At 41.8% G+C, this 15,427-nt stretch overlaps 1 protein-coding gene across 1 annotated transcript in view; it reads right to left on the bottom strand.

The window, feature by feature from the left end:
- The window catches only part of DCAF8 (DDB1 and CUL4 associated factor 8), a 36,962-nt gene that overhangs the window by 20,853 nt on the left and 682 nt on the right, over nucleotides 1-15,427 (bottom strand). Inside the window, exons 2-3 of the mRNA XM_060758130.2 lie at nucleotides 11,643-11,717; nucleotides 2,065-2,135 (exon numbers count right to left, since the gene is read on the bottom strand). Coding sequence (XP_060614113.2) covers nucleotides 2,065-2,113 — 49 coding nt within the window. The 5' untranslated portion in view covers nucleotides 2,114-2,135; nucleotides 11,643-11,717. The remainder of the gene's footprint in view (nucleotides 1-2,064; nucleotides 2,136-11,642; nucleotides 11,718-15,427) is intronic.

Here is a 15,427-nt window from a genome sequence, read left to right as displayed (position 1 = left end):
AGGAGCCTCGGGACCATCTCCAGTCCCAACCCAAAATCCAGGTCATTTCCAATATATTTACGACATTTCTATCCCGCCCTTCTCACCCCAAAGGGGACTCAGAGCGGCTTACAAGTTATATGCACAAACAATATATTATATTATTAGCATAGCACAATATTAATATTATATATTAGTATATTGTACTATACCTGAATACTGCAATATTATTAATATTACATGTAATATATAAGGTATAATCATTATATTATTATATTGTATTATTAGTAGTATTATATTGTATTACACTATTATGATCACTATTATATGTATATGCAATATATTATATTATATTATCAGCATAGAACAATATATACACTAATATTGTTCTGTGCTAATAATACATACAATACAATATTGATCATAACAGTGTAATACAATATAAAACTACTACTAATAATACAGTAATTGTATATTATATACTACATGTAATATTACTAATAATATTGCAATATTGTGGTATAGTAGTTTATATATATATATATATATAAACTATACTGTAATATACTACTCTATTGTAATTAGTAATATTACATGTAATATATATATACAATTACTGTATTAGTATTAGTAGTTTTATATTGTATTACACTATTATGATCAATATTGTATTGTATGTATTATTAGCATAGAACAGTATATATATATATATATATATATATATATATATATATATATATATAGCGCTATACTGTACTATACCACTATATTGCAATATTATTAGTAATATTACATATAGTATATAATATACAATTATTATATTGTATTATTAGTACTGTATTACATTACAATATTATCAACATTATATGTACATACAATATATTTTATTATCAGCATAGCACAATATTAGTATTATATATTACTATATTGTACTATACCACTATAGTGCAGTATTACTATTAAATATAATATATAATTATTATATTATTATATTGTATTAGTATTATATTGTAGTACAATATCATGATAAATATTATATGTACATACAAATATTATATATTAGCATAGAACTGGGGCGGCATACAGGGAGCACACAACTCCCATGTTACGCCCGCTCCACTGGCTGCCTGTTTGCTACCGAGCACAATTCAAAGTGCTGGCTTTGGCCTATAAAGCCCTAAACGGCCACGGCCCAGTTTACCTGTCTGAACGCATCTTCCTTTATGAACCACTCCGGAAACTAAGATCTTCTGGGGAGGCCCTGCTCTCAGTATCGCCACCATCACAGGCATGTTTGGCAGGGACCAGAGACAGGGCCTTCTCAATGATTGCCCCCCGGTTATGGAACTACCTTCCAGGCAATATTAGATCAGCTCCTTCCCTCCTGCCCTTCAGAAGGATTGAAGACCTGGTTATGGGACCAAGCAATGAGGCAAAATAGGTTCTTGTGAGTTTTTTCGGGCTAAAGGGCCATGTTCTAGAGGCATTTCTCCTGACGTTTCGCCTACATCTATGGCAAGCATCCTCAGAGGTAGTGAGGTCTGTTGGAATTAGGACAATGGGTTTATATATCTGTGGAATGGCTGGGGTGGGGCAAAGAGCTCTTCTCTGCTGGAGCTAGGTGTGAATGTTTCAACTGACTATCTTCATTAGCATTTGAAGGCCTGGCTGAGCCTGGGAAAATCTTTTGTTGAGAGGTGTTAAGATGTGCCTGGTTGTTTCCTCTCTGCTGTTTTGCTGTTGTAATGAGGCAAAATGTTGTACTGAGATGGTTTTTAAGCAACTTTTAATGTGAATACAAGTGGTTTTAATGTTTGTATATATTTATGATCTTATGTCCCGGCATTGAATGTTTGCTACATATATGTTGTCCCTGCGGGGTTGGAAGGGTGGAATATAAATGTTTTAAATAAATAAAATAGAACAATATTAGCATTCTATATTACTATGTTGTACTATACCACTACACTGCAATATTATTAGTACTGTATTATGGTGTCGTGGCATTAGGAAGGTTGAGAACCACTGGTGTAGGGTTTTGTGCTTCCCCATCTCTCTCGCCCCTTCATTCCCAATACGTCTTACCATTGGGCAGGTCTGTTTTCCCATCTGTGCTACTCCCTGTGTCAGACATCTTGTTTTCTTGCAAATTCACTCTGAGATATATATTTTTTCGAAAGAGAAAGAGGGGAGGGGAAAGGAGAGACATTAGTAAACAGCCGTGGCAGGAACCCATCAGATGCAACGGAGGGCACGTGGCTCCCTTTCCCACGAAACTGCCCCAGAAGAATGCACTCATCCCCCACTCGCACCCCGTGAAGTCAGAGGACACTGTTTTCTAAAAGCCTGGCCACGAACCCCCGAGGAACAACCTGGAAAGCCAGGATGGGCCATTGTTTGGGGAGGACAAACACGTGGCCGACCAACGGTGCAGAGTGCATCTAAGCGAGCGAGAAAGGCTGCCTTAGCAAACAGGTTGAAAAGAACATCCAATGCAATGTATTTATTTTTAGACAAAAAGAAAAGGAGAGGCAAGTCCGTCCACGTGCTGCAAAGACCGTTCTTTGTCCAACAACGTTCACACTGTCACCATTTCCTGGGGCTGATAAGACCATCCAGCCAGAAAGTGCATGGCCTGCAAACATTTCTGCCTCCATAAAGGTGGGCCCTACCAGATGAAAAAAGGAGCTGGGACTGGTAAAGATCCCGAACTTCCGCAAAGTGTGGTAACTACTGCTAGCCTTTCTGAATCTGCCTTCTGCCTTCTTACATTTTAGTACGGAGAGTATGTGCTGTGTGCTTTGAGATCTCTCTCTGCTCGTGTGTCAGGAGAGATGTCGGGATTGGTGTTTTTCCTTCTCTTTGAAACCTTAGAAGAGTAGCCCAGTTCTTTAACTATTCAGAAATGAAGTTATTTCTTAACAAAATGAAGTTCAATGGGGACAAATGTAAGATACTCCACTTAGGCAGAAAAAATGAAATGCAAAGATACAAAATGGGGGACGCCTGTTGTTGTTGTGTGCTTTCAAGTCGTTTCTAAGTCTGAAATGACTTGAAAGCACACAACAACAACAACAACCCTATGTCATCAGCCAAAAGCAGGCCCACACTTCCCATTGAAATACTAATAGGTTGACCCTGAGCGAGGGCCGGGTAAATGACTTTGGAGGGCCATATCCGGCCCTCGGGCCTTAGTTTGAGGACCCCTGGTCTAGATCCAGGGAAGTCCTGCTCCCCATGCTTTATTCTGCTTTGGTTAGACCACACCTGGAATACTGTGTCCCATTCTGGGCACCACAATTGAAGAGAGGTGTTGACAAGCTGGAATGTGTCCAGAGGAGGGCGACTCAAATGATCAAGGGTCTGGAGAACAAGCCCTATGAGGAGCGGCTTAAAGAGCTGGGTATGTTTAGCTTGCAGAAGAGAAGGCTGGGAGGAAATATGATAGCCATGTTAAATTCGTGAGAGGAAGTCATAGGGAGGAGGGAGCAAGCTTGTTTTCTGCTGCCCTGGAGACTAGGACGCAATGGAACAATGGCTTCAAACTACAAGAAAGGAGATTCCAGCTGAACATCAGGAAAAACTTCCTGACTGTGAGAGCTGTTCAGCAGTGGAACTCTCTACCCCAGAGTGTGGTGGAGGCTCCTTCTTTGGAGGCTTTTAAACAGAGGCTGGATGGCCATCTGTCGGGGGTGCTTTGAATGTGATTTTCCTGCTTCTTGGCAGAATGGGGTTGGACTGGATGGCCCACGAGGTCTCTTCCAACTTTAGGATTCTATGATTCTATGGGTGTTAAGAGTAGCTCAGACCTAGTTCTTTTACTATTAAGAATTGCAGTTATTTCTTATTATTGTAAATAAGCTTTTTGTGATTTTTTTTTAACATTGGACTCTGCATGCTTGCCTCCTAAGCTCTAAATTCTTTACAGCCACATCACACGGCACCTCATGCTTTGCTAGCTGTGAGCTGAATGCTCAACTTTTTGTATCCTGTTTGTTTTTGGATGCTCTGATGTATATTTTAGAGTTTTCCCAAACAAACAACCCTCAGGAAAAAAGCCATGTTAGATAGATAGATAGATAGATACATAGATACATAGATAGATATATTCTCATTTAATTTATTGCCAGCCATACAACCAGGCATTCCATTTAGCAATGACAACAACAAATGAGGTATCAGGGTGTGCACACTATGGGGAATTTGTCAGGCCTGTACCAGGTGATTTTCTCCTTCAAGTTTTGGTTTATTACCACAAACACATCAACATCCTAAACTGCCCATCCCAAGTATGCCAAGTATGAGCCCCTGATGGTGCAGTGGGTTAAACCGCTGAGCTGCTAAACTTGCTAACTGAAAAGTCAAAGGTTTGAATCCAGGGAGTGGTGTGAGCTCCTGCTGTTAGCCCCAGCTTCTGCCAACCTAGCAGTTCGAAAACCTGCAAATGTGAGTAGATTAATAGGTACCGCTCTGGCAGGAAGTCAACGGCACTCCATGCGGTCATGCCGGCCACATGACCTTGGAGGTGTCTATGGACAATGTCAGCTCTTTGTCTTAGAAATGGAGATAAACACCAACCCTCAGAGTCTGACATGACTGGACTTAATGTCAGATGAAAACCTTTACCTTTACCTTGCAAATGCCCACCCCAAGTATGCCTATTTAACCACCAGTAAGCCCAGTAATCCCTTGCAATATGCGAGCCAAAGCTTTGACATTGAATGTTTTGTCAACGCTTTGGCACTGAATGTTTGTCACTCTGTTACTTTTGATGTAAACCGCCCTGAGTCCCCCTGGGGAGATAGGGCAGTATATAAATAAAGTATTATTATTATCATTATTATTTTACTGACACAAAAACACAGTATGTCACAGCAAACTAGATCTCTATGCTGGATTTCGTATCACAAAATCACAAGTCAAACACTTCCCAGGAATCTAGGACTGTGTGATGTATTTTTGAATGATGCGTGCCGATCCAATTATTATTATTATTATTATCATTATCATTATTATTATTAGAATCGCACAAGATGAATCCACAGCAGACATCCTGCTGGCTGTTGTATTGGATCATATGTCAGACACTTCCCAAGTATCTAGGACTGTGTGATGTATCGGCGAATAATGCGTGCAGATCCCAGTAAGGTAGCCTTTTGCAGCTGGCAGATGGTAAGTTTGTCAGTGCCGATTGCGTTTAAGTGCAGGCCAAGGTCTTTAGGCACTGCACCCAGTGTGCCGATCACCACTGGGACCACCTTGACTGGCTTGTGCAAGTCTTTGCAGTTCAATCTTTAAATCCTCATGTGTCGGCTTTTCCAGTTGTTTCTCTTCAATCCTGCTGTCACCTGGGATTATTATTATTATTATTATTATTATTATTTGAAACACCTTGATTGGCTTGTGCCAGAGTTGTTGCTGTAATTATTATTATTATTATTATTGACTAACTGAATGCTGGCTTTGCTGAGAGGGACTCGCACGAAAGCAGCCAAGAGGGTGGGGGTAGAGAGGTCATGTTGTAACCCCCAAGTACTACTAACATAAATACAATAGCCTCCACCACCAAAAAAAATAATCCCAGCCTGCTAACACAAGATTAGAGATGAATAAGGCAGACAACGAACTCGCTCCCTGACCAAAACACAACCCACTTCTCTTTGGGCTGGCCTTTTCCCAATCTGAGTCACAAGCATGCTGTTCCCTCACACCTCCAATCCACAAGCACCCCCTGCAAAATGTGCTTCCAATGCGGCCCACTAGGATAAGCTGAGGTAAGCATTGAATGTTTGCCAACTTGTTATTCCTGTACACCACCCTGTACAGGGGACAGAGGGCGGGTTATAAATAAATTATTGTTGTTATTATTATTATTTGAAACACAACAAGATGAATCCACAGCAAACCCAATCACTCTGCTGGATGTTGTATTGGATTACATTTATTATTATTATTATTATTATTATTATTATTATTTTACCGACACAAAAACACAGTATGTCACAGCAAGTGAGATCTCTATGCTGGATTTCATAACACAAAATCACAAGTCGAACACTTCCTAAGCATCTAGGACTGTGTGATGTATTTTCGAATGATGCGTGCAGATCCAAAGTAAGGTGGCCCTTTGCAATTTACAGATTGTGATTTTGTCAATGTTTATTGTTTCCAAATGCTGGCTGAGATCTTTTGGCACGGCACCCAGTGTGCCAATGATCACTGGGACCACCTGGACTGGTTGATGCCAGAGCCTTTGCAGTTCGATTTTGAGATCCTAATAATGGCTGGGTTTTTCCTGTTGCTTTTCCGCAATGCAACTGTCACCCGGTATGGTGACATCAATAATCCAAATGTTTTTCTTTTCCACAATTGTGATGTCTAGCGTGTTGTGTTCCAAAACTTTGTCAGCCTGATTTCGAAAATCCCACAGTATTTTTGCGTGTTCATTTTCCACTACCTTTACAGGTTTATGACCCCATCAATTCTTTATTGCTGGCAGGTGGTACTTGTGACATAAGTTCCAGTGAATCATCTGGGCCACAGAGTTATGCCTCTGTTTGTAGTCTGTATGTGTGATTTTCTTGCAGCAGCTAAGGATATGATCCATGGTTTCATCAGCGCCCTTGCACAGTCTGCATTTTGGGTCATCAGCTGATTTTTCAATCCTGGTCTATTATAATAATTATTATTATTATTATTATTGCTGCTGCTACTGCTGCTGCTGCTACCAAAAGACTGCCACTTCTGAAAAGAGAGCCCAAAAAATCATGGCATCCGCCCACCTCTGCCCCATATATGCTTGATTGAGCAGATGTCTTACCTCTAGACCATGCATGGGCAAATTATGCCATCCAGGTGTTTTGGACTACAACTCCCACAATTCCTAACAGCCTCAGACCCTTTCCTTTCCCCCCTCAGCTGCTTAAGTGGCTGAGGGGGGAAAGGAAAGGGTCTAAGGCTGTTAGGAATTGTGGGAGTTGAAGTCCAAAACACCTGGATTGGCCAAGTTTGCCCATGCTGGTCTAGACCATCTGAAACTCAGCATTTGTCTAAGTAAGTCAACCAAGGGGTTGATTATGAAATGAAAAAGTCAACTACGACAACTAGGAAGCCCTCTCCTCAGGAAGTATCATCCACCCAGCCCCTTGAAACTCCCAGAAATAAACAAGCCCAGCAAAGGAAATGGGTCAAGCCTGGTGGAGAGACCCTCCTAAGCAGGGCATGTGTCTCTGAAGGATCTTGTGTCTTCCCCCCCCCCCCCCAAAGCATTACTTGGGGTAGCTAAAAACAGAACTCCGGGTGCTCCAAAACCACACACAAAATGCACCATTACAGAATTAACTCTGGCTTTGCGAACTCAGAAGGAAGCCATCCAGTTTGGAGCATGGGGAGTGGGGCTCCATCATGTGGTGCATATGGACTGCCAAAGTGCCTTCTGAAGGCTTCCAGCCCTCATTCCTAATCTGCAATTCATCAGACCAATTTAGTGACCGGTTCTGCCTGGGTGTTTCAAATTCCCAGAGTCTTCATTTGTTTACAGAGGCTTGCAAATAATGCTAGAAAAGAAAGAGTTACTAGATCCCACATAGATTTTACTGGGACACATGGAGGAAGGCGACCTATTCAACTCCTCACATAAGTTTGCTGCTTGCCTCTTTCTTAAGGAGGGTTTAGCCAACTCTGGTTCACCTTCTTTTTCTGCACAAGAGGGTGAGATTCCAGCAAGAAGCCTGTCTTCTCTGCTATAGAAAAGGGTTCAGGCAGAACCCCATTCACTACTACTACTAGTTTCCCCTGACATTAAATCTAGTGGTGTCTGACTCTGTGATGTGTTGCCCATCTCAATTTCTAAGCTGAAAAGTTGGTGTTGTCCACAGACATCTCCAGGGTCATGGGGCCAGCATGACTGTGTGGAACGCCGCTACCTTTCTGCCAGAGCGGTACTTATTCACCTACTCACATTTGCAACTTTTCGAAGTGCTAGCTTGGCAAAAGCTGGGCCTAACAGCAGGAGTTCACCCCACTTCCCAGATTCGAATTGCCAACCTTTCGGTCAACAAGTTCAGCAGCTCAGCGGTCTAACCACAGGGGACCCTGCTACCACTTCTACTACTCCTACTACTACTACTAATAATAATGTGTTGTAGGTTTTTCAGGCTGAATTGCCATGTTCTAGAAGCATTCTCTACTGACGTTTCACCTGCATCTATGGCAGGCATCCTCAGAGGTTGTGAAGTCTGTTGGAAACTGAGCAAGTCGGGTTTGTATATCTGTGGAATGATGTCCAGGGTGTACATCCTCCTTGCCTGTTGGAGGCAAGTGTGAAACTAGGGGGAATTCCTATAATAATGCTTTATTTATATAAATAATAATAACAACAACAACAACAAAAATCACACAGTCCTGGACACTTGGGAAGTGTTCGACTTGTGACTTTGTGATACGAAATCCAGCATATAGATCTCTTTTGCTGTGACATACTGTGCTTTTGTGTCAGTAAAATAACAATAATAATGCTTTATTTATATCCTGCTCCCTCTCTCCGAAGGGACTCAGGGCAGTTTACAACAAGAAAATAAAGACAAATAATAATAAATGCAGACACTGTCAAAAATAACTCAATAACAGTAAAATAAACAAGGCAAACACAAAACATTCACTACTAGTGGTTTGCTTTGCAATCAGAATCACAGAAGATATTACATGCACCAGTTAGTCCAACTCCCTGCTCTGCAGAGACACAGCTAAAGCACACCTGAAAGAAGTCCACCTAACCTTTGTTTCAAGACTTCTCAAAAAGGCGAGTCCAGCACCCTGTAAGGCTTCTTATTCCACTCTCAAACAGTCAAGAAACCCTTACATTAAGATGGAATCTCTTTTGTTGCCATTTGAATCCACTGGCTCATGTTCCAGTCCCTGGAGCAGCAGAAAACAAGATCACTCCATCTTCCACGTGACATCCCATCAGGTATTTAAAGAAAGCTGTCGTGTCATCTTAGCAGCTTCCTCCAAATTAAAATTCTCCAGCTCCCTCAGCCCCAATCTCAAGAAAGGACTGAGGTGGTAGCCCTCGACAGAGCCATAGTTTCTAGGGAACCACTGAGAATGGAAGGGCAGTCAGGTAAAAGGCTGATCCCAGAGATGGCTCTGGTGGCAGCACAGCGGAGGTAGATGACTAGGCCATCTGGCTCTGCTCCAGACCGGCTTCATAAGCAGATAAGAAGGAGAAGGCGAGTGGCTGTGCAAGGTCACTGGGAACTGGAAGGGCTTTGCATTGGAGGAAAGAGTCAGCACGGAAAGCACTCATTAGACTGAACAAATCGGCCTCCGCAAGAGGCAAGTGGAGTTAGGCCAAGAGGAGTGCAGTCTCCACAGGAATTAAGCTTTGCAAGGCTCAAGGACAAGATCAGCACCCAACAGCAGAGGAAAGAGATTGAGGCTGGACTGAGCTGGGAGTGTCCAACCTTCCCAAACCATACAGCAGAAACAGAATCCCATCTTTGGAATACATAAATATTCCCAAACCCTGAGTTCAGAAGACACACATATGTAGAACAGAAGGATCTTCAGTTATAAGATGTAGGAAACCGCTGTTGAAAAAACTGTCCTTTAAAATTCTGATTCCTTAAAGACAAGACATGGGAAGCCCAGCCAAGACAAAGAACGGGTGAATGAAGAGATGACCCAGAATTATATGCCCAATTACGTATGCAAACTACTGTTTTGTTGTAGTTTTTTCGGGCTATATGGTCATGTTCTAGAATAATAATAATAATAATAATAATAATAATAATAATTTATTTGTACCCTGCTATCATCTCCCCAAGGGACTCGGTGCGGCTTACATGAGGCCGAGCCCAAATACAACAATACACGCAATATTACAGTATAATTTATATAGTGCAATATTTAAAACTGATATTGTACTATGTTAATAATATATTGTATGTATATATACCTTGTAAGCCGCTCTGAGTCCCCTTCGGGGTGAGAAGGGCGGCATATAAATGCCGTAAATAAATAAATAAGTAAATAATAACAACAACAATACAAGCAATTAAAATAAAAAACATGGACAATAAGATATGCGACATTAACAATAAGACAACAGCCAATTAAAACTGTGGGAAGGCCAAATGTAAAATTAAAATTGAAAATAATGCTGGAGCATGGGCGAAAAGGTGGTAGTGGCGTTTGTGGAAAACATACAAGCAGACCTAAAATGTAAAGTGCTTTGGAGGACAAAGTGCTATGGGATCATTATTCTGGGAAGGCACACTGGAACAACCAAGTCTTCAAGCTCCTCCTAAAGACTGCCAGAGTTGGGGCCTGTCTGATGTCCTTAGGAAGTGAGTTCCAGAGTTGAGGGGCTACCACCGAAAAGGCCCTCTCTCTCGTCCCCACCAATTGCGCCTGCGATGCAGGTGGGATCGCGAGCAGGGCCTCTCCAGATGATCTCACAACCTCTGAGGATGCTTGCCATAGATGCAGGCGAAACGCCAGGAGAGAATGCTTCTAGAACAGGGGTCCTCAAACTTTTTAAACAGAGGGCCAGGTCACAGTCCCTCAAACTGTTGGAGGGCCGGATTATAATTTGAAAGAAAAAAAAAACCATGAATGAATTCCAATGCACACTGAACATAGCTTATTTGTAGTGCAAAAACACTTAAAACCAATACAATAATTAAAACAAAGAACAATTTTAACCAATATAAACTTGTTAAAGGCTGGATGGCCATCTGTCAGGGGTGCTTTGAATGCAATATTCCTGCTTCTTGGCAGGGGGTTGGACTGGATGGCCCATGAGGTATCTTCCAACTCTATGATTCTAGTATTTCAATGGGAATTGTGGCTGATAAAATAGGATTGTTGTTGTTGTGTGCTTTCAAGTGCTTTCAGACTTAGGTTGACCCTGAGCGAGGGACAGGTAAATGACTCGGAGGGCCGTATCTGGCTCTCGGGCCTTAGTTTGAGGACCCCTGATCTAGAACATGGCCATATAGCCCGAAAAACCTATAACAACACAGTGATTCCAGCCATGAAAGCCTTCGACAATAAACAACTGTTTGAGTTGTTTAAATGTGGTAGTGGCCACCTCTCCCACATTTGCAAAGAGGCTTGTCTGAACAATGCTCTAGGTATGCCTGAACAACAAGTAACATGCAATACAACAAACCTCCCCGCAGAACACAACACCTCCCTACCATATGCACAATCACGTGAACACACACAGATTTACTGACTTGTGATTGTGATCCTCCACTAAGGGGTAGCCTGGGTTGTGTTGTTATTTGAGCATTGGGCTACAACTCTCAGGAGCAGGGTTCAAATCCCACCTTGGCCATGGAATCTCATTGGAAGCACTTGGACAATTAACCCTCTTTCAGCCCATGTTGCAAACCACCTCTGAACAAAAGAAAACTCAGTGATGCATTTGCCTTAGAGTTCTTGTAACCTGGAACTTGACACCTTCCACGGAGGCCACTCTGTCACTCCCAAAAAAGATTTTCCCAGCAGTAAAACTTTATTTCTATACACGATACTAACAATGGCAACTATCACATCCCACTTCCCAGAATGAGACACTTACTCAACCCACTTGGTACTCCTGCAGAAGCTGAGATGCTCCCCTAAAAGGGACAACTGCAAAGACATTCACTCACCTTTCCTACCCCGCTCTTCTACTGGAGCAGATCCTGGAGTTTTGTCGTAACTTGCACTGTAGAATTGCTGTCAGACTGAGTAGGGAAAGAGGAGAAAGATTTTATCTAAGGGTCATTGTGGGTCTGCTTTTCCATCCACCAAACACCCTCCACATTTGCACCAAGAGTCAGTTTAATTCCAACATTTTGGGAGGTGAAAGAGGAAATACACAGGGCCTGAAATGGCTACACATGTTATTTCTCTGAGCCAAGCACAAGCAGATTCTTGGAAAACGTTTCATATAATTAGGAAGTTCACATTCCTAAAGGAGACTTTTTCTAGCACTGTGCAACTCAAATAATACAAGTTTGGAGACATAAAATTCTAAGAGATTCACTTGTTAATGTTAAAATAATAACAACAATAATAAATTTTATTTATACCCCGATCTTCTCCACAAAGGCACTCGGGGAGGCTGACAGCAAGCAAAAAATATTTAAAAAATTATAAACATTAAATAATAAACAACAAGCAGAAATAAACAATTTGTTGGAAGTAAGTGGGGGGAAATAGTGCTAACCAACAAAAGGGAAGCTGAAAATCCACTTTCGAAGCCAGTTTGTAGTTTAGAGCTATATGTAATTAGAATTAAATGATGTCTGTTGTGTAGAGATCGGCCCCCTCTTTACTGGCCTTTTATTCATAAGTTAAAACTTTTTTGTGGAACCTGGCCTTTTCCGATAACCTGTAATAGGCAATGACCAGGCAGTTATTGGTAAGGCACATCCCTGAAGACTATCTCAGACTTGGCAATATTTACACAGGCTAAAGAAGCAGAGTTCTAGGATCTTTAGTATAATGTTTTTACAGACAGCCTCAGCGGCCTGAGGCCTAGGGAATATTTAATGGCACATATCGTATTTATTAAGCTTGTTGTATAAGGTTTATGTAATGTGCTATTTGTTGATCTGTTTTATTTGATATTGTGCATTTTGTGTAATGTACACCAGTCATGGGCAAACTCCAGCCCTCCAGCCATAGGCTGTTAGGAATTGTAGCAGTTGAAGTCCAAAACATCCGGAGGGCCAAAGTTTGCTCAGATGAGTGTTAAGAATTGTGGGAGTTGGAAGTCCAAAGTTTGCCGAGACGGCAGTTAGGATTTGTGGGAGTTGAAGCCCAAAACACCTGGAGGGCTGAAGTTTGCCCAGATGGCTGTTAGGAATTGTGGGAGTAAAAGTCCAAAACACCTGAAGCGCTGAAGTTTGCCCAAACGGCAGTTAGGAATTGTGGGAGTTGAAGTCCAAGACGCCTGCAGGGCCGAAGTTTGCCGAGACGGCTGTTAGGAATTATAGGAGTTGAAGCCCAAAACACATGGAGGGCCGAAGTTTGCCAAGACAGCTGTCAAGGAATTGTGGGAGTTGAAGTCCACAATACCTACAGGGCCAAAGTTTGCCAGGGCTGCAAATGTGGCGACGAAAACAGCCATTGGAGCAAGTGGGAGGGATTTAGTGCTTGTGAAGAATTTATTTATTATTTATTTGTGGCATTTATTTGCTGCCCGACTCAGAGCGACTTACCTGATAAATATACATGCAATATATTATTAGCTTAGCACAATATCAGTATTATATATTACTATATTGTACTACTAGCCGTCCCCTGCCACACACTGCTGTGGCCCAGTCTGTGTATATGTGCTTTGTGTGTGTATATATTTGTGTATATGTGTGGTTTTGCACATGTGATGTAATTATTATTTTTTTATTTTTGGTTTTTTAAATCTCTTCTGCTGTGTTTTTCAGTGTTTTTATGAGTGATGGTCACTTGTTGGCCTGATCGGTGTGTTGTGTTCAAATTTGGTGTCAATTCATTCAGCAGTTTTTATGTTAATCATAGAATCATAGAGTTGGAAGAGACCTCGTGGGCCATCCAGTCCAAGAAGAAGGAAAACTGTATTCAAAGCACCCCTGACAGATGGCCATCCAGCCTCTGTTTAAAAGCCTCCAAACAAGGCGCCTCCACTACACTCCGGGGTAGAGTTCCACTGCTGAACAGCTCTCACAGTCAGGAAGTTCTTCCTCATGTTTAGATATAATCTCCTTTCTTGTAGTTTGAAGCCATTGTTCCATTGCGTCCTAGTCTCCAGGGAGGCAGAAAACAAGCTTGCTCCCTCCTCTCTATAACTTCTTTTCACATATTGATACATGGCTATCATGTCTCCTCTTAGCCTTCCCTTCTTCAGACTAAACATGCCCAGCTCTTTAAGCCGCTCCTGATAGGGCTTGTTCTCCAGTCCCTTGATCATTTGAATCACCCTCCTCTGGACACATTTATTTATTTACAATTTTTATATTCTGCCCTTCTCATCCTGCAGGCGACTCAGGGTGGATTACAATGTACATACACATGGCAAACTTCAAATGCCATTGACATACAACATATATAGACATACACACAGAGGCTATTGAACATTCCAGCTTTTTCATGAGGGTATTCTGGCCACCAGGGGAGCTGTTGCTTCACTGTCCATTTGTGACACTGATGAAGTACTTCCTCATTCTTTGGATGCTTGCTGGAGATTTTTATGGTGTCCTAAATTAGCCTCCCTGCATAAGTTGTACCTAAATTGCCTACTTGACAGATACAACTGTCTTTCGGGCTGCAAAGGTTGACAGCAAGCTACACAAATGGGTCAGAAGCTCACTCCAACCCAGGGTGGCTTCGAAGTCATGACCTTTCGGTCAGTAGTGATCTTAATGCAGCTGACTCCCAGACAGTTGCGCCACATTCCAGCTTGTCAATTGTGGTGCCCAGAATTGGACACAAATGAACATTACATTTTTATTTATAAAGATACCATTATATTGTAATACTAGCCGTCCCCTGCCACCCGTTGCTGTGGCCCAGTCCGTGTATATGTGATTTGTGTGTATGTGTGTGTATATATTTGTATATATGTGTGTGTGTATGTACATGTATATATTTGTGTATTTGTGTGTTTATATGTGTACATGCATATTGTGTATATGTGTGTGTGTTTGTGCAAATATATATGTGTGTGTGTACGAATGTGTGCATGTGCATATGTATATGAGTGTATGTGTATATGTATATATGGTGTATTTTGGGGTTTTTTAAGTCTGTTCCGCTGGGGTTGTGTGTGTGTTTATGGGTGATGGACATTCGTTGGACTGTTAGGTATATTGTTTCCAAATGTCGTGTCATTTCATGTAGTGGTTTTTGAGTTCTATGTATTGTCGAAGGCTTTCATGGCCGGAATACTAGGTTGTTGTAGGTTTTTTCAGGCTATATGGCCATGGTTTAGAGCAGTGGTTCTCAAGCTGGGGTCCCCAGATGTTTTTGGCCTACAACTCCCAAAAATCCCAGTTGGTTTACCAGCTGTTAGGATTTCTGGGAGTTGTAGGCCAAAAACATCTGGGGACCCCAGGTTGAGAACCACTGGTCTAGAGGCATTCTCTCCTGATGTTTTGCCTGCATTTATGGCACAAGTACCATGTCAGACTACACAGAGAAGCCATTGAAATACACAAGCATGTGGACAATTTCAACAGAAAGGAGGAAAATGAGCAAAATCTGGCTACCAGTATTTAAAAACTCTAAAATTAGAACAGCACAACAACAGAGAGGAAACAAACAAGGACATCTAATCACCTCTCAACAAAAGTTTGCTCTAGGCACTGTCAGGCCATTATATGCTAATCAAGGTGGTCAGTTGAAACATTCACACCTAGCTCCAGCAGACAAGAGTCCTTTGTCCCATCCTGGTCATTCCACAGATATATAA

This window comes from Anolis sagrei, chromosome 12, assembly GCF_037176765.1.
Source record: "Anolis sagrei isolate rAnoSag1 chromosome 12, rAnoSag1.mat, whole genome shotgun sequence".
NCBI lineage: Eukaryota > Metazoa > Chordata > Lepidosauria > Squamata > Dactyloidae > Anolis > Anolis sagrei.
The sequence above is the reverse complement of the archived record's forward strand: the minus strand, read 5'-3'. Positions and strand labels throughout refer to the sequence as shown.